The following is a 25431-nucleotide window of genomic DNA, read 5'->3' as shown; positions in this document are numbered from 1 at the left end:
CAGAACGGAACAAGGTTGCGTCGTTTTTACACAGTTGCGAAGATTCCTTCCTGCTATATTTTTTTTGTCGTTATAAATTTTTAAATTCATTTTCTTACTTCTGTCAAGTTTTGGATTAAGATCCTTGAAGAATCCTTAAATATAACATTTTTTTTCTAAATTCTTTAAAACGCGATATTTTATTCAACATGATTAGGCATTACTAGTAATGTTTTTCGTAGATTAAAAAATTTTTAAGTACTGGAATTTTCTGAAAGGTCTGAATCTTTTCAACAAATTCTGCATTTTTTAATCTTTAAAGCTTTTTTTTTGAAATTCTAGAATTTCACCGGAATAGTTCGTTAAATGAGATTAATTACGTTCTGAGTAGATCGTATGTCGTATACGTTGGACTTCGCCTTTATACCAGTACCTTAATGCAAAGGAGTTCACTAGCCGAACATTTTACACGTGGCTGCGCAAGACGCTACGGAGGTAACATAATATCTACTCTCCCGCACGATCATGTCGCTGGGTGCGCATAAACACGTGTGCGTCTATACGTGCACGGTAGTATATTGCACGTTTTCTCTCTCAAGGAGGCTAGAGACAGGTCGTAATGCCTGGCGTTAATTTGCACGACGGCCTTAGCGGTGGACTTAGAACATCGTAATTCACGAAATACGGCTAACGATAAATATTTCGGAGTGCACCGCAATTAAGCATGCGTAATATGTAGTTTGTCCCTATCGTCGGGTCGTGTTCGAGTTCGCGCATAACGGCGTAATATTACTTTTGATTAACCGGCTTCTTGCCCATCTGTGGCGCCGCGAAATCAGGTCACCGCTAACACCGCTTGCACTCGGCCTGTGCATTAATATGAAGAGCATGTCACCTCAATTTCTTACTGCGCGTGCCGCTGCTGCAAAACGATTTGCACGGTTTTAAAGAATGCATCACGCCGTACATATTACAAACGAATTTATTCGCCGTGATATTAAAACATGCAGGACGCTTGACCAGCCGTACGTCTCTTCCGCGATAAGGGAAGAAGTCCGAATATTATCTCACGCGATTCTGCTTTTTGCGCATGCCGCAGTTCGGCGAAAATGTACGGAATTCTTTCAACTTTTTACGCTCCATGATTCGTGATTCATAAAGCACGTTGATGCTTTATTATTCCTTTTTCGTTGTAGCAATAGAATACCTGACTTCAAATTACCTTTACTTCTTGTCAGCATTTTACATATGTTTATTTGTTTTCACAAAAAAATGCAACATTGAATATATTAAGTACGTCTCATTATATCGATTAAGATGTTATGATTCATATACCAATTTTATAAATGATAGATTAGAAATGATTTTTAAAAAAATTTCTTTATTTTCATGAAAATTTGATATTTCGGACATATCAAGTTTCAGTTTTTTTACACACGATATTGTCTCCATGTCATGGATATATTTTTTACGAGCGACATGACGAATTATCAATAGAGGAAATGATCAAATATTCTGACGAGACGAACAAAAGCGATGTGGGCCGCACAGGTTTTCAGCGCGGAAGTTACGGATGAACTAGTTCCTTGCGCGGCTGCAGCTTTCCAAAATCAGGTCACTGCGAGGGTGGTTCCCTCGCCAAGAGTGAACATATCGAGGTGATCACACTGGTTGAACCCCATTCGCTCCGCCTTCTATTGAATCTGCAGAAGTTAAACGGCGGAAGCTTCCGTATTTATTTTAACCGAGTAACAATTCGGATTTCGAGAATCGCGCCGGGCATGTTACGGCTGTTATTTGCCGAGCGGATTAAAGATATTTGGTTCAAACACTCGAATTACATTGTCGCGAGGGGGTTTGTTTTCTGCGTGAAACGAAAATTATTTAATTACGCCGACTTAATTAGCGCAATACGTCAGATTACAAACTATCTCACAGATTCTTGGGAAAGTTCGGAGCCGATTTTTCCGGAGCGCAAATTTGATTAGACACAGCTTCTCGCACAATGTCTCAATTTTCAACATTAAACATCTCATTAACTAAACTTGAAATCAAAGTTCCGTTGAAGTAATCTCCGTTTGAAACTACCGGGAAAATAAGGTCTTGTTATCCATTTGTAACTATACCTTTGAAGCTTCGTTCTACACCGTAATTTTCCGTCGAGGCATAACTGAAAAACCACCGATGCTTCGACTTCAAAACAATAGCTATTCGTCTTAGTTTAAATTCTACTATCTGCAACTGAAAGCTTAGGTAGGTCGGATAACATCCTACGTACTCGCATCTACGGGACATGACTCGCACTTTCCACTTACGGGTCTATACACCTTAGTGATGTCGGTGCAACGTACACGACTTACATCTATGTGCTTTAGATACGTGCATTCTCCCTGTTTCTCTCTCTCTCTCTTTCTCCGTCTCTCGCCACGAAGACGGGGAAGGCCGCCGGTGTTTTGCAACAGGGTGTTCTTCTCGACACAATGCTGACGTATTACGAGGGCGGAGCGGAGAAGACGAAGTCAGCCAGCGAGGTGGGAAGCACGAAAAAGAGGGTAGAGAGCTCTGCATGGTCCACGGCGGGGTTGGATTCTGTGCTTGTGAAATAGTCGCTAATGCTTATCGATCCTGGCCTCCGCTCTGTCTTTCTCCCGCCACCCGTCACGTCTCTCTTTTGCACCCGCTGCTTTTTCTGCGCGCTCGTCCATCTTTTTCTACTACGTATGCATGCGAAGCGATGAAAAGCGAGTGAGAGAAAGAGAAAAGCGAGTGAGAGGGAAAAGCGAGACTATCTTCTTTCCTCTCCATCTCTCTTTTTTTGCTTTTTTTTTCGGAGGATGGATATCTTTTCCCTGTTTTTATAATTTACTTCTTTTGTGATTATTTTGCATTATTATCTTTTCTTTTTCGTACTTTATCGATAATTTAAATCTAGCAGCATAGTTAAATTAATCTACGGTTGTTGAGGATTTGTGTATTTAATCTGGTACATATATTCGTACTATCTTCAATCCTTCCGTATGCCAGGACAGTCTATCTCGTTCTGGAGAACTTTGTAATAACTTTATTTTGACCCTTCTTTATTTGTGGTTTAAAAAATTTTATACAATTTTTATTTCTTAATATCTTTACAAAAATATCAGTAAATTGAATATAAAACTATAAATAACGTGTGTTTTTGCAATATTTTTAAAATTTAATTAATAATTATGATATTAATTACATGTCAGTAATATATCGAAGATTACGTATAATCTGAGTGTGTGAGTATTATTAGAAAATTTACATTGTACATTTGCATGAAAAAAAAGAATACAGATGAAAGGATTCGAAGAAACGTCTCAAGTCACTCGGATCTCATTCCTATCCTCTTCTTCCGCTACATCACCGCGGAATTTGTTGCGGGAATCAATGTCGAATGCATCGACTAAGACGGCTCCGGAAATCTGGTATGCAAATCCGCCGTTATCCGATAACGTAAGATATCCTGCCGTAATGATGCTACAAGCTACATAGCTATGTATAATAATGATCGATGTCTCGGTAATTTATGAGTCGAGCGGAGCAATTATGTCGAGCGCTATTTCAAGAGTACTTACGCATTTCTTATGACACTTCTGTATTTATTCGCAACCGCGTCTGAGACGCAATTTCCTCTTCTTCTTTGTCTCCTGCCTTTTTTAGTGCTTAAAATTTCTTTCATCGAATAGAGAGTTCGATAATGCATTATATTAGATGTAATCTATCCCCTTGCAAGCTACAACGTCCTAAATATTTCACGTCTGATCGAGAAACTTACTATGCCAAGCTGAAGGAAATTTGAAGTGCTGTCAGCTACGAGAAATTATTCAATAATATCGAATGCACATGTGTCTAATGAAGAACAAAAAGGAGATTGAGGCGCAATATAGACAGTTTCTGCACATTATATTAATTTGCTATCTTAGCACGCACACAAATACGCACGTTTCTGAATTCACTTATATTTACTTCAATGCAACTTTATGCGAACATGTGAAATGATACGAGTACTTATGTTATGTTATCTTTTTTTTTTGTTATTTTCAATTTCCATCAATGTTATTTTTTAATCTATCTTTTAAGCTACCACGCGGTAAAGGACATATCTTGTACACAAAACAATTATAATTTTTAGAAAAATTATAAACATTTGAATATAAAAATGAGTCCAGAATTGATAGAGATTCTATAATTTGTGTAAGCTTTCGGAATTTATTTATCATATTTAAAATGCAGTTTTGGCCGGCTGTATTTTATAGCGTTTAAATATCGCACTTTTTGACGGTATCGTCCGTAATGTCAGTTGCAATCTATATTTATCTCAAACTATGCCCTTCGCCTCTGTTCAAGAAGCGTACTTTAACAAGCGGTTGTGGTAAACTTGAAGTGCTGTCAGCTTGATAGCGCAGATAGATTATTCAATAATATCGGATATACGTCTGTCTAACTACAAACAAAGTAGAATATAGTGGATAAATATATGCTAGTTTATAATGTTGACATGCGCTTTCCCCATTTATTTTCGTATTGAGAAGCAAATTTATAGTCTCCAGTCTCGATTATACGTATTTTTTTTTAATCGCCTGGCACACAATATACTGCACTATATCTAAATGATGATTTATTATATTATATTTTGAAAAACACTGTATTTTTGCGTTAAATCATTGCATGGTGTTGAATTAGATCATTGTGTTAGTTGGATCATTTTTGAGAATCAGGTTCGAAACCTCGATATATTCGTTATATATTGTGTTTGTGTCGATATTAACCTTTTGACACATGAAACATGGAGATATTTTTAGGAGCTATGATATTTAAATTATGGCCTTTGTAACCCGTTGATGGTGCATTTTATTCAGCTCTCAGACGCATATGTGTGATGTGTCATATTTCATAGGTCGCTTTGTACGGATACCGGCGCGTTTCAATGCTTTATTATAAAAGATTTAACATCAAATATAATATATATTCGTTAAATATCATGTTTGCTGTTTGCTTAATTATTGAATGAATTGTATCATCCAAAACTGATTTTATATATTTTTTACTAGTATTTTTGTATTCTTTTTTTACTCGATTTTTCTCTTGTATCAATTTAATCAGTTGTCAATCAAACAATGAAGAAACGTTAGGCAAACTTGTCTCCGGCAAGCTAGTATGATCCGCAGTCCGGTGCGGCATAAAGTGACCTAACCGCCGAAAAACCGATGCGTTTTACAGTCGACGCGGCCGGCGAGGTTTATTCCCGCAGCGCAATAGAATAGAGAATGTCGGGGATAGCGCTTTAAATTCTCCGGAGGCAGCACATCCTTCCGGAGAAACAGGTCGACAATAAAAATCCAGCGCGCCGAATGTAAAACCGGGCGGATTGTTAGAGCTCGAAAAGAGCACAGCTCGTTCTCCCTCCCTTTGCCCCGCTACATCGGTTCGCCCCTAAAAGCGAATTTACACTGTTCACTTCTGATAATCATCCCGGATGAATTATGTGCGAGCGAATTTAGATGCATCGTTCTAACGCAATGTTACGAATATTCTACTATATAATGCAACCTCGCAAACATCATTCAGACATTTCAAAATGAAGATGTATGAGACAGATTATAAAATCCGCAATTACTCGCATGTTAATATGTATAAATGATTTTGTTAACCATTGTATAACATAATACTCTACCTACATAAATCTTTCAACTCAGGTGCAAAGTAATACTTTTTTTCTACTTTTGAGTTATTTTGTGAAATGCTTCACACATTTTTTATCATATAATTTACTTATCACGTAACTTATTTAGAGATCGAAATCAGGCGATTAAATAATAAATGTATTTTTTTTCCACCGTATTTTTCTTGTCAAAATACGATCGTTTAAAATAATTTAAAATTGAACGAAAATAGAAGTCGAACTCTCTCAATTAGAGAATAAGAGAACTTATTTATTTCGTCACCAAGCATAAATAATTATTATTGCTATGACACGCATATTCAATTGAGAAAGCTCTCAAACTGTTCGAGATGTAACACAAAATTCAATTACCATTCAATTTACCATTTAGCACATCTACGATTGTCTCCACGCGATCATTGCTTGCGCAATCATTGTTTACGCGACCCATTTTCGCTTCTGATTTATCTGGTATGACAGTCGAAAGTGAATCGCATAGATTCGGCTTAAATTATCGTTCACCGCTTCCTAAATTTCCGTAACCGCTCTTTCGTAATGCACAGCCACCACCGCGACTTTTTGCCAGCAAATTTCGCGCGTGCAATATACGAAAGTATGAAAGTACAGCCCGGCAAAATTTCGCCGCCGGTGCCGCCGATACATTCGCTCTCTCGTAAAATCCAGCAAAATGAAACGAATGGATTTGCGACTTATCCGCGATGTATTGGTGCAGTTGACGTGCGTTTTTTCCCCCTCGATTTTCTCTTCAAAGTCTCGACTTGTGATAGCGTACGTTGCTCAGAATCAAGAGAGGTTTTCTTGTTACAAGCCGACAATTTTAATTAACAAATTTCATCTAACAAATATCACTCTTCTTCTGAATGGGGGAAGGAAATTCAGCGCTAACAGCATTTGTAGTCGACACGAATTACGCTTAATCGCGCAAGTAGAACAATCGTTGCGCCACATTAACGCGATTTCATCCACTAATCGTTACGGTTCTATTAGAAACAAACCTGCTAAGTCAATTTCGACGAATTGTGGATGCTGATCGAATTTAATCGCGCACATGTCACAACCGTAGCGTAGCATTTTACACAGACAAAACATCGTTGCGGATAAACAAGCTTACGTTTAATTGCGCACCTCCGTACGTACGTACATCTAATTGTAAGGCATAAATGCACAACTTTAATCGTATCATCCTCCTTATGCAACAGCGCAAAATCCTGCAAACGAGATACACGAGGAGGAATAACGGGCGGGAGAAAAGGGAGGAGGCGGGAGAGAAAAAAAAGAGATCCTCAAAGGGAATCCTCTTAACGAGCCGCACTCGCCCAGCTGGTTACGATAACGAGACGATTCCATATCTTGCTGCATTTCGGTGCATGACCGCTGCGCCTTTGCAACTAGAGTCTATAATGCCAAATGGCCGAGATTGCAGAAATTGCTCTTTAATTTCCAAAGATGTAAGCTCTTGAGGAGAAGAGAAATAGTTTTCATATTTTTTGTGCAGTAGAAAATATTATATAAAATTTTATTCTTATAATATTGTGTTAAAAGATCTAAACGGATCGTAATATGCACAGACACAAAGTTTGTGAATATCTTTAATAAATTTTTACGAAATAAGAGCTATCCAAGCAGATGCAGATGATAAAATATCGCGAAACAAAAGCGACAAGGGATATATTTTCTGGAGTCTTCGGAATATCTCCAGATAGCCAAATGTTAGCAGATTGACAGCAAATTTCATTAAATTTGATTGGCAATTTGATAAAATTTACTGTCAATCTGCCAACATTTCCAACATTTTGCTTGAGATCGTAATGAAATTGATAGCGTTCGATACAAATAGCGTGAAGACTAAACGCATGCACAAGGCGACTTATGATAAAGTGCACAAAGGAAGCGAATTAGTCGGTATCGCCCAAGGCGCCTAATTAACGCGCTGCATTACCGCCGCGCGCGTCCGCCTTGTTTCTCTCTCCGCCTTTGCCTAAAAACCGCGTGCCGGCACTCTTCCGGAGCCGGGAATCCCTTTGGCGTTGACGGGCGACGCCGGCGGAAGAAACGGAATACACCTGAGTCACGCGTGACTCTCAAAGCACGCACACGGACGAAACAAAGTGGCCGGTATTGTTAGAGAAAATTGCCTTTGCAATGTTCAGTAGCCCGTCCTTTCTTGCGCGTGGATGCGTACGTACCCTTCCGCATGACTTTTCGACGATGAGAATACTCGCGGGGGGGTCGCTCATTTTCGAGTTCTCAATTGCTTGTCGAGGACGGAGCGTTATCTGATGATGTTGACATTCAAGTGCGACCAAAGAGCCCTCCGGCAACGGAGGGTTTCTTTGCACGCGGCGAGGAGTTGGTCAAAGATCGTATTGTAGTGCCAAACAATCTATCTAACTGCAACGTTAATTATTTTTCTAGAGAATTAATGAAGAATTATATAAATTATTGTTATACGATAATGACATTAATCATCATTTACACAATATAACATTTTGAAATTTTGATCGTACATATATCTGTCTTAAAGAAAAAAAGGTTTGGATTTTAAAAGGCTAGTCGCAATGAAAAAAACAGATATTAATACAATATATCTCTGATCGTATTTTCCGCGGAATATCTCGAGATATCGAGAAATCTGTATCATATCCGTTCGACGTATCTTTGAATCAACTTGTACAATGCAGAGCCTTTGACATAAGTCGTTTCGCGAAGAAATGTCGGAGATAAAGGTTACTTCCGCCTGGGTGGAGCGCAAATATGTTACCCTCTCAGCGGCTCACGATACGTGGAAGAGAAAGGGCTTGGTTAACCGCCTTTAATCTAAAATGCTGGACGTTCAAAGAGCATTACGCGGCCGCCATCCACCGTGGCAGACGAGAGACCGAGGATCTCAAATGAAGCTTTTAAGGACCTTATTTCGAATTGATGCGCACGCGGATACGACTCATTCGACCACCCATTTACGTGAAACGAAGCACGAGCTCTACATGTCGCCAGTTCTTATACGGTAAATTGCCACTCTTGGTGACCTAGCAATAATTAACGTTTCGCGGTAACACACGCTCTTTCGTGGCAAACCGAGCGTAAAAAACAAGGACTATCTAGACAGGGCAAAATTCTTTATTAGATAAAAGTTCTTATTTTTTTTTGTAGGGAAAAATAAATTCTTAATCTGAAAATTTACATAACAGCAAAGAAATTATAGAATATAAGTAAGTTATAAAATATGTAAGAATGTTTAAAATGTGCCTTCGCGATCACCGTACCGACATCTATGACATCGCAGTTTAAGCTGGTGTGGCGGGCTATGTTACCTCTGAAAGTGACACAAATTTTGCAAATTCGTTATTTCAAAAATTTAGACCTCTCAATTTTGCAATGATTGCATATTTGCATAAATAAATCAAGGAAGAACGTGCTATTCGCCTTAAATATTACAAGCACCGAGAATTTATTATGCTGTGCTATGTAATATTCTTTTTGTCGATAACATCTATTATATGTATTTCTTGATCTTTTATGGCTCTCAAAAATTTGCTACTAAATATTCTTGCTCCTAAACATTCAAAATGTGGAGACTCTAAAATTATTTGATTCGGGAAAAAGATAGAAAGTACATATTTTTATAATGACAGTATATTTTATTATTTTTATAATATAAATATGAGTATCATCTACGAAACATCTCAGAATTATTATCAATTTTTGGATTCTTTAAACATATTGAAATTAAATTTTTTTTCCAGCAAAAACTTGACACTAAACACTAAACACTATCATAATTTTCTAATTTTTAATATCAAACGACATAGTCATTAATAAGCTGTAAAAATAAATTTTGTTAAAATAAAATCCATTTGTAAGAAAGTGGGCATATGAAATTGTATAACGATAATTCTGAGATACGTGATGTGTTCGGAGTATTCACGTTCAATATGGCGCACATAAAATGGTTTTCCATTCACACATACGTATGTATAAGGATATAAATTCTGGCAGAATTCGAACTCTATGCATATATATTTACAATTACTTAGGCACTTCATATCGATACGATATACGTATATACAACCTATCAATCCTTATATATACATAGCAATATAACAATGGGAATTAGAAATATTATTCATTAAAATCCATAAAATATATTAAGTACACAACAAGGAATGTTTAAAAATTATACGCGCTATACACTCGAGATTTTTATCGTTACATTATTATGAAAGATTAATATCGTGTACATCTGAATATCCAAGCGATGCAGAAAACAGTACAAGATTTTGTATAGTACATGTCGATATTTCACCGGAAAGATCCGAAACTTTGTACGTCTTTCTTCTCGCGACAATCATGATATGCACGAGTAGTCAGTGTTTACTAGGAATTGTACGAATTTCGATTATCAATTATTTGACAACGCATGATCTGCTGCGACAAACACGAAACTTTCCTGTGCTATCCGCCGTTAGACCCACTTGCCAACTTTTCGGGTAAACACTTGGTAATCGTCGGTTCGATCAATTTCCACACTTCAGCCAACTGTAAACAAACATTTGCATCAGCAATCTCTGTACGTTCGCAATTCCAGAGATTTATGTAAGTGCTCTGACACAGTAAAGACATTTCCCCATTTGAAACATATGTAACAGAAAGCGATAAAAAAATTATCGGAAATAAAAGAGACATATTTCTTCAATATTTCGATGACTCACCGAATTCTCTGCGTTTGTTTGCAAAAAAAGAAACAAGGATGTTTATTAATGACCGATTGTATAACGCTCGTTAATGAGAAAAAAAATTATATTTACCTCGGAATGTCCGCGAATTTGCACACTCACGAGACTCTGCAATACGGTGGCGAGTATTTCTAGATGTGCGTGTACAAGCTGGGTCTCCATGTGCAGGCAGAGCAGCGAGAAGCAATTTCTCAGCTCGACGTTGGCGATTACCGATTCCTGGGAGACCATCTTGTTCTCGAGGAACTCGACGGTGTCGGCCTATAAGATAAAAATCGCGTGCACTCTTCTCGAAATAAGTATGCGCCACGGTTCGCGCCGCGCGTTTCCGACTATGACGAATTGCGTAAGACCGCAGGAAGTTACGCTCGCTCCTCACAACGGCGACTCACAAGCGCGTTCAGATTATACTACCGTAAGTTGATGGCGAGTAATTATACAATTGCGACAACGCGATTGCCGGTGAAATAATACGCCAGAGTCACAGTTTACCTGCTAATGAATCTTAAATAGGTACGTACATCAGTTCCGCGAATAACGCCTTGCATCTGCCGCTTTTTGAGAGACAACATCGTGGACAGGGCGCGTTGATGATCGGCGCTGACGCCTCGCTCGTGTCTTTCGCATAACATTCTGTGTGCGACTAAAATATCGAGCAGGAGATTCAACCTTTCGCAAATCATAGTCTCTTCTCTGACCGCTTGTTGGAGTGCTCTGGTCGACAACAGGTTGAATTCTCTGAAATTTTCGGATCCGTTTATTATTTACGAAAAGCAACCGAAAGTTTAAATTAGTCAGAGATAGCGATATATTTTTAATTTAATAAGCGCTATTTTAGATAAATATTTAAAGTTAGATATTTCATTTCTCCGAACGTATTATAGCCACCACATGATCTATTAACGATAAAATTGTATCGTATCGTTCTATTTTACTCACTTGATTAATTTTTTATCTATTTACGCACAAATATATATAATCTCTTCTTATCATAAAATATTGAAAGGACAAATAGTTTTAATTTATCTTTCGCGATAAATAGATTTGTTCAGGTACAAAAATAAAAAATATAAGCAACAATTACATATTCTACGTCACATGTCGATAACGTGAAATCTCAAGTACGTTCGATATCTAATTTTTGAAACGCAAAAGACAATTATACTCCGCATCACATGGCGATAACAACGCCTAATGAACTCTCAAGCCTATTCATTAATATCTGTTTAAATCTTACATTATATTTAACTTTCATTATAAAAAAAAAAACTCTTACTTCGAGATTACGTGGAAACCTTTCTTCATTTCTTGCCAAAGGCTAGAACCGCCGGTAACCCAGGAGCTAGTGCCGTGCTGTTCCGCGGCTAAAGTGCTTAGCTGATTGCCCAGCTCGGCCATGTCAACCGCGTAATTGTGCGACCTAATCGCCAGGCCATCGGCGATGTGCTTCAACCGCGAGACCCCAAAAAGTATCAGGCGAATCTGATCGCGACTATTAGCGAACTCGGTCAGCGTCTCGGGCGGCATCAGCTCCTTCGCTCGGGGCGACAATTCGGACGTGGCGAATTCGTCCGGCACGCGTCTAAACATCTCGCGGATCTTGTGCTGCGTCTCGTCACCGGTGAACGTGAAGAAGAACTGTACAATCGGATCCTCGCTCACCACAGGATGGCGAGCGATCAGCGTGAGAAACCGCAGGAGAGAACGCCGCCTCTCCTCGAGAAATTGCGAGTCAGCTGAGAAAAAAAAAGATAAAATAAGAAATGATTTTTTTCGAGAATATTTTTCATCCGTTATTAAGTACAATATGTATACACACAATTATTAATTATTATTTATAATCAATTATAATTACTTTTTGCGTCGCTTAATATTTATATTAAAGATTATATGTTTACCTCCTACAATTTTTTTCGGCGGTAACTTGGGTATCAATCTGTAGGGAAACCGAGCCAAGAGGAGGTCGTACAACGACACGAAGTCGTTGTAACGTCTGTAGACCACCGAATTGAACTTCTAAAAATACGAAATTAAGTACGTATGAGAACTCACGTTGTTGCGATGTAATCTTTACCGATAATTTAATTTCAATAACACAGCTCTATTATAACAATTTGCAATAATAGCATTAGGTACATTTTTGTCGTGCTTTTACGAACAAGAACGCAGACTCTCGTAATACCTTGCTGGCGACTTGATATTCCACGTGCTTCAGGAAAATACCCTTCTTCTCAGGAACAAGGTTGACCTCGATAGTGTCCAGATTACAGATGTCCGAGTACGTGTGATTCAGCTTGGCCGGATTGCCTCGGTGCAGCCTCTGCGCCAGAAGCGTCACTTCCGACAGATCGCCCAGAACGGGAACGGGTAATTCTGCGAATAACAAGATCCCTTCGAGCGAATTTTCCAACCTAACAGCTGTGCTAGCTGATTGTATTTAGCGGAGACGATAGTTGTGTAATTATTAACTAATACAACTTGATTAATATATGTGCATTAAGTTTAACGAATCAAACTCGAATACTTTTGATATTTTCTGGATTTTACGATCATACTTTTGTTAGATGATTTTGCGGAAGTTTTCATAAATTTTTAAAATCTAATATTATGTTTATAGTCATTTGTATAATGGAATTCGATAAAAGTGACTTAATTAAACAAAAATAATAAGAAAAAATATTTTCTGAAAATATTCTTATTATTTTTCGTAAAGATTTTAGTTTCTCTTAAAAAATTGTATCAGCTTAATATCTTAGTTTTTCTTTTTTAAAACATTGTAAATATTCTAGTTTGTTCAATTAATATCCCAGTCCTGTACACAAAAAGATATGATCGTCATAAAACAAACTGATAATCCAACAATTCCTCCGCTGAATGCTCTCGATATCGTCGAGTTAGATCCGCTTGTTTTACAGTGTTGTTTTACTACTTCGGCCAATAGAGAGATAAAAATAAAATTGCAGTAATGAATCCGACAATCATGCGAGAAAACAGGAGCGTTTCTTCGCGCAATTTTTGCCGGGGGTTTTTTTTTCACGTTCTATATGTTCTACTTTTCGCCGATTCTACTTCGAGACTTCAACAGCGGCACGCGAGATCTCGCGGCATTGTTATTTTTCTTCTACGCCGTGGCAAATAATTATCGTTGCCGCAACCTCGATACTGAAAGTCTTCTGACCCCGCGATACCTTGCTATATGCAGCGACGCTTATTACGTTCCCACAGCTTTACCATTCACGACTATCATAAGCCACGGCTATCATAAAGCCACTTTCATTCTTTACATTTATAATTCAACGTTCTATAATGAGAATGTTATGCGGCTTCAAAACAACACGAAAGTTTCCAAGTCATAAAGTCGGTTGTTTTCGCGTGCGCACCAAGTCATTAAATCTTATTATAAATCTTTCGTTAAATGGTACGTGAAAATGGCTCGAAAGATATGAATATCCCAATGAAAATAATCGTCAGTCATGTCAGTTTTTAAATGTATCTTTTTGCAAACAGAGAAGGAAGAGCACAACCAAGAGTTAATACGAAGTTTTAAATGTTGCAAAAATATATGAAATAATATGAACCAATTCGATGAATGAATGTACAGTATAAATACAAAACTCGTTTCTTTATTAACATTTAAGTAAAAAAACAATATACATATAGAAACATGTAGCTGTAATCAGCGCAACATTTTAACAGAAAGTTGCGGCGCATTTTCTTTGATAGTCGCAATAGCATGAAACTTTCTAACGATAAGCAAAAGGATAATGATTTTACTGGTCACTGACACCGGTAACGCCTACAGGTTTCTTGACATGCTGCTGAAGCACATTTAAGCATTATCTAAGCACCTGTCCGATAATAGATTTATTCAAGACCTACTTTCCGCATAATCTATATACGGATGATGTTAATAGCATGAAAGACTGTATATGGCTTGTCTCGTTTGCGAAACAAATTACTGAAGCTATAAAAAAAGATACCGTAAGAACTGCTGTAAAGATATTAAAGTAAGATTTACATAACAACGTAATTTTTATGATGCTTGGCGAAATGTTCAATTAGTTTTTTAATCAATTAGTACACGATTTTATTATTTGTATCGATACGCTACAACTGTTGTTCGAATCTCTTTTCAGTTAAAAATATATAAATCCGCAGTCATCAGGATTTATTTGATTGAAAAACATTTTTTGATAAAGATAGAATATTTTTTGGAATTCCAAAAATTACTTTTGGTTTTATTTTATATTAAAATATATATAAAAATATTCTAGAGAGAGAGAGAACTTTTTTTTATAGTATTGACAAAATAGTGCACTTATTAAATCAAAAATTTTTTTTTTAAATCTCGTACGTAATGTTTTATATAATAAATTATAAGAGTAATAATTTGAGGATAGTTTAAATCGACTAACCTTGAGATTCGGAGTTTTCCAGCAACTTGTCGCTGGGTTGCTTTCCTTGTTGGGCGAAAGCGATGAGAGCCAGACCCTTGTACATTCCGCTTCTCGTAAGATAACCTGTCTTGCTGTCTACTTGTTTCCATATCTAAAGAAGAATAGAGAAACTTTTAAAAGAGCGTTTTAAATGCTTACATTGCTTACATTGTGCTTACATTGTTTCACACATATTTTAGTCAAATTATTGATTTTATTTCTCAATATAGTCATAAAATAATTCTACTTCTAAACAAAACAATATATAAACTAATGCAATGAATGAATGTACAGTATGATGATAAATACAAAACTCGTTTCTTTATTAACATTCAAGTAAACGAACGAGCCACAGTTTCCTAAAGAATTGCGAACACTATGTGGCATTAAAAATGAGAGAAGTATCACCCGAGAAAGCGTTGGCGATCATAAATACAATGAACGTCACGTTCGAGTAACGGCATAACGGTAAACTCTGTGAACGAAGCCTAAGGATTAGGCCATAAATGAAAGTAACTGCATTCCGAGAATTTTTCTCTCTTGCCACTGCACTATGCCACCTCTGCTTCTATTCTCACTCGCGTCTTTCCTCCTAGATGCCCCATGTTGCTTCCCCCCCCCCCTTCTTCCTTATCTAAGTGCGACACCCTGACTCTCTTCTCCGCTTGTGCTATCATTCAAAGAAACCACAGGCTATAGTGAGTGCAGGACGCGAATGCATGCGGACTTGCCTCGAATGTAAAAGCGTATACAGAGGCGTAAAGGTGGGAAAAAAAAGCCTTCTTTAATTTAGAACTGCAAAAATGTACATTTATACAAAGGTCTAGATTTTATATTTCTAGAATCGTAAATTTTTGAGTAAGATTTTTTCGTAATAATAAATCTAATAAACGTAAGCGGCATAAATATCTATAGATATAACGCTCATGCTTTGAATGGGATGTGCATTCGTAGCAAAACAAGTTTGTACTAATGCTTCGCATGGGAAGAAAGATGCGAGTGTATAAAATGCAGTCACAAAAAGAACAAGCCTCCATCTACGCCATTGCGTGCATCCTTTCTCGTTGTTCTCTCGAGTGTCGTTAAACCTTAATCGCCGATCAAGTTCAAGCCGGGAATAAAGCACGACGACAATAGATTCCCCATTCTACGTGTGCAAACCGCGCGCAAGCAACGAATCTGCAAATGTCTCACGTCATGCAAGCACGTAGCAGTACATATTTTATTTGTCCCGAGAAACGTGATAGAATCCGTAAATAACGAGAAATAACGGAAAATCGAGATATCGACAGAAAGAGACGTAAACGAAGATGTTATATGGAAAAGTTACAAAAGAGAGAAAAAGGACAGCAAATCTACAGCGAAGAGATGGAAATAGAGGAGAAAAAACTGAAAAAAATCTTTTTTGTTTGACATATAATATACGAGTACGCAAAATATATGCAAACAGGTCGCAAACATGCGCGCAAACAAGTTTATGATGGAACAGAGGTGAAAGAGCGATATTATACTCGAGAGAGGTTCTTATCTCACGTGTGCGACGTTGTATTCGTATCTCAGAATGCACGAGACTATCGTTATTGCGATATGATAAGATTCAAGAGAAAAAGTAGTAGCGTGGATATTTTTATGTAATCAGAGCACATAACTTGTTACACACAAAAATCCGTATACATTTACGGACAATAAAATTTTGATGAATATATGATTACATTTTTCTGATTACAATTTTTTATATCTCCAAAAATATTGTTGGGAAAAAAACTGAGCGCTCTCTGAGACGTGGGAGTGCACTAACATTCGTGCCAATAAAGTTTGATGTAATCGCACAAATACAGAAGCGGGTATAATATCCGTGTAAGAACGCCCTGTGAACGAGCATCGCGTAACGAGAGCCGTGCACCCGTCGTCACGCAACATCTCTACGCGAGATAATTATGCGCGGGTACTGAATCGACCAACAACTTATCATCTCTCATTTGCGTACCTGAAGCATGTAATATGAGAAGACGATGCTCAAGCACCTCATCGCGACCCGCGTAATACGATACAAACGCAATCGAGAATCCATATATGTATTCGACATCTCATTTAAATGTTTATTTTTGCAAGACTGCTCTCGACGACGGAGGAAAAATAATAATTACATTCGATATTAATTGATACGTTGTAATTCATGCATTTATAGCTAATTATAAATTATAAATTATTTGAGAATATTTAATAACTGTGGAGAACGCGAGAAAAATGTTAATCAAAATAATGCAGTTTAAATAAAGGACACAAACGAAAGGCCTTTGTTTCGGCGATTCTAACGGAACACTTTTAAATATAAAAGTACTGTACATTGCGTGCCAATGCGGAAGACGGCAATCAAACGATTTCACCTAACAGGAAGACGACCCGCATATCGTACGTTAAAACTAACCAGCTGCTGCACTTGTTTTCAACGTCGAGAATGAATATTAAGAATGCTTGCGAAAGCGTCAGCGTATGCTAATCTATTGCATTTAATTGATGCAATAAAAAATTATACAGCTGTGGATTGAATTATTTCCATAACTGGAATAGAATGCTGTTTCATTATATTTTATTCACATTCCATGTATCAAAATCAGATAACAAAGAATCATAAAAACACACATTTTTTACACATTCTTCCTGTATTATTCTGAAATATTTTAACAATATTATTTAATGAGCAGCGAGTGTTAAAAAATTATATGAAATACAGAATAATGAAAATAAATTAAAAATTATTAAATATATCTTATGTAGGATTTTTTACTTTACGTGTGTATATATCGAATAAAATAGAAAATAATATTCTTCGTGGTTTCCAAAATGTGACATATCATAATTCGTCATTCATACAATTAATAAATTTTTTATTGCTCATATATCCGAGAAAAAAAGAATTGAACCAAATAAAATCGTTGAACACAATGTGTATTGAGATAATCCATCGGAATAATTTACAGTATTTACAATCTTTTTATGCAAGTGCATAATGATATGTATCACTCTAAAGTGCCCTACTTAGTGACCCTCAATGTCTAGCGATAAACCATGACAGGGACGTATATCGCATTGAAATACATTAAGTTAAAGTCGAAGAAAAAGATCAAATACCACATTCTATTGTATAAGCATTTACTTGTTAAATATTTCGTGCATTCTGCAACAACGATAGTCTCAGAGCGATAATAAAATTTTATGGATAATACAGTCTACTAATATAAAAAAAGATATATTTTGATGTCTATTTTTTTGTAAATTCAGCAAATAAATATTGACACATGGATATAATTTATAAAAAAAAAACATAAAAATTTACTTTTCTATATATTTTGATCATCGTATCGGCATCCACGATTTTAATTTTCATAGTAAATTACTGTTTTGAAGACTTACGTTGCAAATCATGGAACTTCATAACTATGCAAGATTGCTATTCTACTTGCAACAACGAAATATGTACCTCGACGCGGCCCTGCGTGATGCTATTTTGATTGTGTTGTTAGTACAATGAATGAGAGACGGGCACGACGAACAATGTCGCGATACGACGTGACATTCCTGGTGTCGCAGAGTTGTAATGATTTTCCTCTCAAACTTTCGCAAAATAAGTTCTGAATTCGTGTTATAAATTTTCTCGGAACTGCTGGATATCTAAATTAGTACAAATTAATATTTTGTAGAATATCTCTATCTCATGAAAATTTAATTCAATGAAATGTTACGCAGTCTATCTAGAAATGTAAATACATAATATAAGCTGCAAAAATATGTTTATCAAAATCGTAATATTTTTGCATATTTTAAAATAAATTATATTAAAAATATTTAAATTAAAACCTTTGCTAAAATTGCTAAAATTTATAACACTGTTAATTAAAAATTAAACACTTCCCGATTAAATATTTTGCTTACGAAAAATCCAAATCTTTTTATCGGTCTTCCAAATTTATCCACAAATCTGTTATTAATAACTAATACGATAGAAATTGAACGTCTCATATTTTTATTTCGCGCAAAGTTAATATTTTTTCAAAGGCATTTAAAATGTCATTCGCGCGATAACTTCTAAGACCTAGGAATTCTATACACATATAAATATATAATCTGTAAATGTCATATAAAATCTGTGTTTATCAATTCTGCATAAACGGACAAATAAAAAGCGACTAGACACTTCGAATATACATTGGAACGTGTTTATGACGTTGTGCGGACTGTATACGACGGTAAGATTGACCCTGCCACGTAATCTTGCACCATTATGAAGGGGCGTCCATGCGCGCTATCATTGACGGGCGTGTTGTTAAAGATGATAAAGCTCCGCCGATACGGCGCTCACAGAGTATTTTAATCGCTTTTTAGGAAGATATTGCCGTACGCATTGCGCCGTATAATTGGCGCCGATAGCGATTCTCGCATAACTGAGTCGTGAATAAATTGACTCGTCCGAGGGAACAGGATAAAACATCTCGAACTGCTAATGTTCACGCTGCAATATAATGATGCGGATGCACCGATGCAATAAGTTTCCGCCGTCGACATGTGATTATGTGATAAGAGAATTAAAAAATAACCGCGTGAGAAATATTTTTTTCAATCGTATATTTTCACGCGGACAAATATAAATAAATATGAACGAAGATAAGTAAATAAAATTGAATAAAAATGTGTACTGTTGAATATATATATTCACATAAATATGATAATATATTCACATTTTAAATGCAGGCGAATCATAAGACGTCTCGAATGCGAACTTGACACGTTGCATATTAATATGGACGGATATATATTGAAATGACTAGAGCCGCAAATAACGATAATGTTACATGAGACGGAATACGAGTAATGAATAATTGCGTAAAAAACTAAATTAACTTATTTGAATTTCTAATAACGCGTTCAGATATGTGTCATATATCCCGGATCCGATAAATATTACTAAACGGGCGTTAGATAAGAAAATATCACTAACACCAATAATACTGGGGAACGGCGCATCATTAATCTTGTAACTGACACACATGGCCATGGAGACGTTCCTTGAAAGAATAAACGACGCGTTAAGCGACCAAAATGCATACGCGTGTTGCACGACATCATTAGCATGAAAAGCACTTTGTTTTGTAGATCTGGAAAATTATACTGTCAGTCACGTTGGAATCCACATGTTTTTAAATACGATGATTTTATCCGTGATCTAAATTGCAAAGATCCTAAATGCGTTAACAGGATTATGAAAAGCATTACCATATGTAAAAACTTTCGAATTGTTTCTTTCCAGACTCGATAATATTTCGTGCGAATGTCTTCACTCCTGACGTCATACTCAAAGCTGACGCAAACACTTAATGTCGACTCTCAATGCATACCAAATGACATTTTGCGATTTTGTGATTCACTTATCTTGTCTTCATGCATGTTGGCTTATTACAGTCGCGGAAATGAGTTGTGAAGCATACATTTGATCAAATTGACTCATCAGTTTGAGATAGAAAGTTGAGTAAATTAGCAGATTAAATGAATTTTCGCGTACATTGCACATAGTAAATTTACAGTGAAAATATGATGAAGCCGTGAAAGGAAATCTTTAAGAAACGAAAATGAATAATATAATAATTAATTTACAATAAAATTGGCTATCTCAATACTTTTAATATATTAACAAATTAAGATAAAATCACTATACAAATCGAATGATTGACATTCGTACTTTATAACTAAATGCAGAATACTTTTTTTATGTTTATAATAAAAGCAGTTTATTAATTGTCAGTAGACTTTTCAGAAAAAAAACGTATAAAGAATAAATTTTTCAGTACGGTGTATTTCTTGGAATATGAGATGACACCTATGCGATCACAATAGTTTAGGAAGATAAGTAGGTTTCTCTTGGGAAAGGTCGTGCACTGGAAGCTGAAACGCGAGTAAGTCTGCCACGTTCAAACTCGCTATCGGATTTACTCTAATGCGTAATATATTTCTTTGTAACAATTCAACGGTATTCTTTCATTTTACTTTTGAACAGATTTATGAGGCGGAAAGATAAATAATTTCTTTATCGTAATCGACAAAGATATATTATTTATAATCACCTATAATTTATAATTTAGAGTTTATGTATAAATTATATATTTAGTAATATATATATTATAAAATTACTATAAAATTATAATATAATAAAATATGAATTATTAAATACTATGAGCAAAACAGGAAATCATTATTCGAATCGAATTCGGATTTCTTTCAGATTTCTTCATTGATGTTACAAAAAAACTTTTCATTCTCAACTATACATATTAAAAATAATTTTTCTATAAAAAATAAATAAAATAATAACGACAAACAAAATATAATTAAATATAAGTACAATAAACAGTAAATTGAGAGACGAGACTATAATACAGGATTGAGATTAAATACCGTGAATCGAGAATCGAGATCACATACCTGATTAACTGCAGAACCGCTTAGTTGAGACTTGACGAGCAGAGATCTGAACACCTCAAGCTTCACGTTTCCGCTGGTGGGCGAGCAAATCTTCTCGTAGACTTCTCTGTAGAATGCCGGTATGGAGCCTGGGATTCGTGCAGGAGAAAAACATAAGAGACAGATCCCCGACAGTTTCGCTCGTTTGTTCGCAACAGTTAACGAGGCCTTCGAGAGCGGCGTTCGTCCGTTCGCTCTATCTGTGACCGCTCTCGTCGGTCGCGCGTGACGAAACGTGGAGTACGTACAACCGATACATCCGTATCGGTCGGTCGTCTCGCAAATGAACGCGCTTTTGTTAAAAGGAACTTAAGTGACTTTCTCCGCGTTTCTTATGCGGAACTACGCGGAAATCTACTGTACCAGATTGCTTTAAACGTTCTGATATCATCATTTCTTATTATTTCAGATTTATGTTGCACATTATTAAGATTTATACGATCAATATATATATTTAAAACTTTTTACAAGATTGCGCGTTGGGTTTTAAAAGCATATTCTTCTGGTTATGAATCAATATACCTAGTAAGCCAAATGTTAGCAGTATTGGCAGATTTTTTACAGCGAATTTCACCAAAACCTATCAACATTATGAACATTTGGCTTACTGGATAATTGTAGAATTATTTGATTTTTAAAATTGAATGATTTTAATAAATTCAACTTCGAATATTCGAACAAATCAAATATTATCCAATTATTATGGTTACATTTTGACATAATCTTTATTCGTTAATGCTTTCGATGTCGAAAATCCATATATTATATAAATATATATGAAAAAAATGGTGTCCAAACAAATTCCTATAAAAGTGAAGTTACGAAACACGTGGTATATTATTATCTGACATTAGCATAGGTATGCTAAAGTGTCTTAACTTCCTTTTAACACCAATATGTTCGGTAATGTGCCGATCATATGTGCGACTTAACCGATTCACGTTCAAGCAACACGTGCGTTTTGTTGAAATCTAACACATTGATTCTAAACGGTAAATTTTTTCTGGGCAAATTATTAGCGGCACGAGAATCACGATAAGACCAGACACACGCATTGTTACCGTTATCACCATTGTATACCGGCCTCGCATATGTGATTACATCGCGGATGTCAAAACGCTCCTAAAGATCAGCTGATTACCGACGCGGGCGCGAACGCATCCTTAACACGCAATCCTAGGAATAAAAAGAAACGTTATATCCCGTAACAAAACTCGTTCTCGACGAACGGAAGGGAAACGAGAGACGCGTGCGCTCGATCTCCGTCCCATACGTTGATCAGACTGATAAGGAGATCGAGACATCTAGCGCGGTCGCGTTTTCAAGCGATAAGATTTGCGTCATCGGAAACGCGACGATGTTCTTGACGGAAAACCGGTTGACCTCGCGCGAGGACCTTGTCACGGACTGTTACGGGGCTGAGCAGGCTCATCATTTACCGAACGACAGATCGGTCGACGCCATGTTGGATCATCCGTGGATCATCCGTAGATCATCCGGTGCAGGACCGGTGCGGTGAAGGGTCGATCGTCGACGGCGGCACTCTTTGAGGTTAGAGTCCTGTTCCGGTTGCGCGCGCGTGAACCACTTCGAAACGCGGTCGGGTCGCGCGCACTCGCGAGAAAACAACGTTAGGACACGTCAACTGACGACGTTACACATAGAAAAAAACCACTCACACAACTTCCACCATCGCCGTACGGCGCAAGACTGACTGACTGACTCTAACCACGAAGCTGACGGAGTGCTGCAAGAGACCGCGCGCGATTGCGGCGTCCCGGCGCGGAACTCGTTTGAAGCGGTCGAAGCGTGGTGCGACGCGGTGCTTACGATCTGTGAGAATTATTGTGAACTACATATAGATTGTATATTTTTTTAACGAAAGTTTTATCTCTAATTATATTTGGAATAGTGATTTCGTAAATTATTCATTAGTATTTTTATGCTAGATTGATTAATTTTTTAAGTGTTAAATTAAATACAAACTACGTTTATAATCTGCGCTTTAAATAAAATAAATCTTTAATTTTCTTTGCAAAATCAAATTATATACAAATATGTTTAATTATATCAATAATTTATATGTTGTACAATTTAAAATAATTGTAACATATTATTTGTGACATCTCTTTATATTTTATATTCGTCGAAATTTATTTGATGTTTATCACAATCGATTGAAAGTGTTAAAAATGCAGTTATCTATATTTGACACGTTTGTTCTATTTGGCATAATCTTTTCATGCAATGTATTACGTCTAAAAATCGGTAAGATTTATGGAAATCAGTTTTCCTCCAGTTCTCCCAGCGGAAACGGTTTCGGCGACGGTCTTTCGTACTTGAATTCACGAATCTCCTTTCGCACTTCATCAGACATTTGCTTGTCGAGTGATTCGATCAGCCGTATTTTCTGCGCTATCTCTTGCTGCATTATAGGCCGATATTTCTTTCCCAATCCGAGGTTCTCCATGTCGTGCAAGAAATCCATCCTCTCTCGAATCCCTTGTATCACTATGAATAATAAAACAACACAATTGCGAATTTGCTACTGACACTGCTGCAAAAAATACGCACGACAAAAATCTAAATTTAAATTTGAAAGACTGCTTTTTGTACGATTATAATAATTTACTTCAAAAAGCAAATTTGTGTTTATTAAAATTTTATTTATTATTCTTTACTCTGGGTTTTTTTAACTTACGCTCATTTAGAGGATCCACATTGTTTGGCATTTGCGGTTCTCGTCTAGATTTATGAAGGATCTTGGGCCCGTGAGGAGTCTCCGGCATATCTTTTCCATAAGCCATCATGCATGCCAAGTGACGTTTTTGTTTCTCCTTATTGGCTAAATAAATAAAAATTGAATGTTAATATACAGAGAAATTAAATTGATAAAAGTAAATATCACTTGATACACTTTTTTTATTTTTGATTGCTAATTACTATGAAAAGAATTATTCATGATTTTTACGTAAAGGTGCTGTCCTCCTGTACTGTTCCCTTTCATAAGCACCGCTGCTTATAATTGTATCTTGTGAACGTCTCCTCCAGGCACTAGGCATTTTAACCTATCAGAAGACGCTATAGGATATTATCTTGCAATCATTTTCTGAAGATTTCTCTACAGCGTCGCGATATTTACTCGATTATCTTCAGCGTTGTCGGTGTCCTTTTTTGTTCTGTCGATAGAAGATGGTAGAGATTCACCTTTATCTACGGCTTCCTGAATCGTTTTCCTTTGCAACATTGTTAGCTTAGATTCCTCCATTAACACTAACATTTAAGATTTTTAAATGTTAAAAAAGTATCACTAAATTCTCGGTTACATAAAAAATTAGATTTTTCAACATAAAAGCTAATTAAACTTTTGTACAAACAATATGTTGATCGAATTTAGGTTATTTTTACTTACGTTTAATAAGATTTCTAGTTTCCTCGCTATATTTTGCTCTTGGAGGGTTGTGAAATGCACCCACTCCCAAGCCCACCCTTTGATATTTTCGATCCATGTTTCCAAAATCGCAAATTCTCAAGAACGATGCGTGCGATTATGTCTAATTTCTGAATGGATCGTCACGAGCTTGCAGCTTGCTAAATCTACAATTCGACAATCACACATTTAGCCCCCTCTCAGAAGTAATATAACATCGGCCCGCCGTTGCGTTTCTATGACTACTTGGAAAGATGACTCAACCCAATCGAACTAACTTTCAAATTAGCATTTCAAAGCGCAGCCTATTACCCACGAGTGGATCTAATGTCTAACAATCTTGACAGTGATTCGCAAACTCTTTTATTTGAATTGAAATTTGAATAAATTCATACGGATATAAAAATTCGAATAATGTTATTAATTACTAAGTATTTAATGGTTTAGGTTTTTGGCCAATTAAAAAAATTTTTTAATTTGATTTTGACATTATAAAATATTTTAATCTTGAAGAGACTAGAGATTCTTATGTGTTTATATATATATATATAAAATTTTGACTTTTTGTGATTATTTTAATATTTTGTAATCATTTTATTTTCGACTTGACACTAATCTTTGAATTAAATAAGCTCA

At 36.3% G+C, this 25431-nt stretch overlaps 2 protein-coding genes and 1 long non-coding RNA gene across 6 annotated transcripts in view; 1 reads left to right on the top strand and 2 right to left on the bottom strand.

Annotated features, from left to right (window-relative positions):
• LOC105674746 (uncharacterized) overlaps positions 1-25431 on the top strand; it is a 282873-nt gene that overhangs the window by 226482 nt on the left and 30960 nt on the right. The window lies entirely within an intron of this gene.
• LOC105674739 (sorting nexin-8-like) lies at positions 9301-23091 on the bottom strand. 4 transcript variants are annotated; one of them, XM_067357040.1, is made up of 9 exons: positions 22805-23091; positions 21327-21454; positions 14832-14964; positions 12599-12807; positions 12315-12432; positions 11693-12152; positions 10938-11154; positions 10393-10677; positions 9301-10219 (listed from the first exon to the last, which is right to left on the bottom strand). In XM_067357040.1, the coding sequence occupies exons 1-8, from the start codon at positions 22827-22829 to the stop codon at positions 10438-10440; spliced, it is 1530 nt and encodes a 509-aa protein (XP_067213141.1). In that variant the 5' UTR covers positions 22830-23091; the 3' UTR covers positions 9301-10219; positions 10393-10437. The 4 variants fall into 4 exon arrangements, with proteins under 4 accessions (XP_067213141.1, XP_067213140.1, XP_012226678.1 ...); XM_067357039.1 differs by having other exon boundaries at positions 10489-10677; positions 22805-23090; XM_012371255.2 differs by having other exon boundaries at positions 10489-10677; positions 12599-12789; positions 22805-23089.
• Positions 23485-24962, bottom strand: LOC105674745 (UPF0193 protein EVG1 homolog). Its single transcript, XM_067357048.1, has 5 exons — positions 24778-24962; positions 24508-24638; positions 24337-24433; positions 24067-24210; positions 23485-23876 (listed from the first exon to the last, which is right to left on the bottom strand). Exons 1-5 carry the CDS (start codon positions 24872-24874, stop codon positions 23650-23652), a joined length of 696 nt encoding a protein of 231 aa, XP_067213149.1. The 5' UTR covers positions 24875-24962; the 3' UTR covers positions 23485-23649.

The sequence above is a fragment of the Linepithema humile genome, chromosome 6 (assembly GCF_040581485.1).
Source record: "Linepithema humile isolate Giens D197 chromosome 6, Lhum_UNIL_v1.0, whole genome shotgun sequence".
Taxonomy (NCBI): domain Eukaryota; kingdom Metazoa; phylum Arthropoda; class Insecta; order Hymenoptera; family Formicidae; genus Linepithema; species Linepithema humile.
The sequence above is the reverse complement of the archived record's forward strand: the minus strand, read 5'-3'. Positions and strand labels throughout refer to the sequence as shown.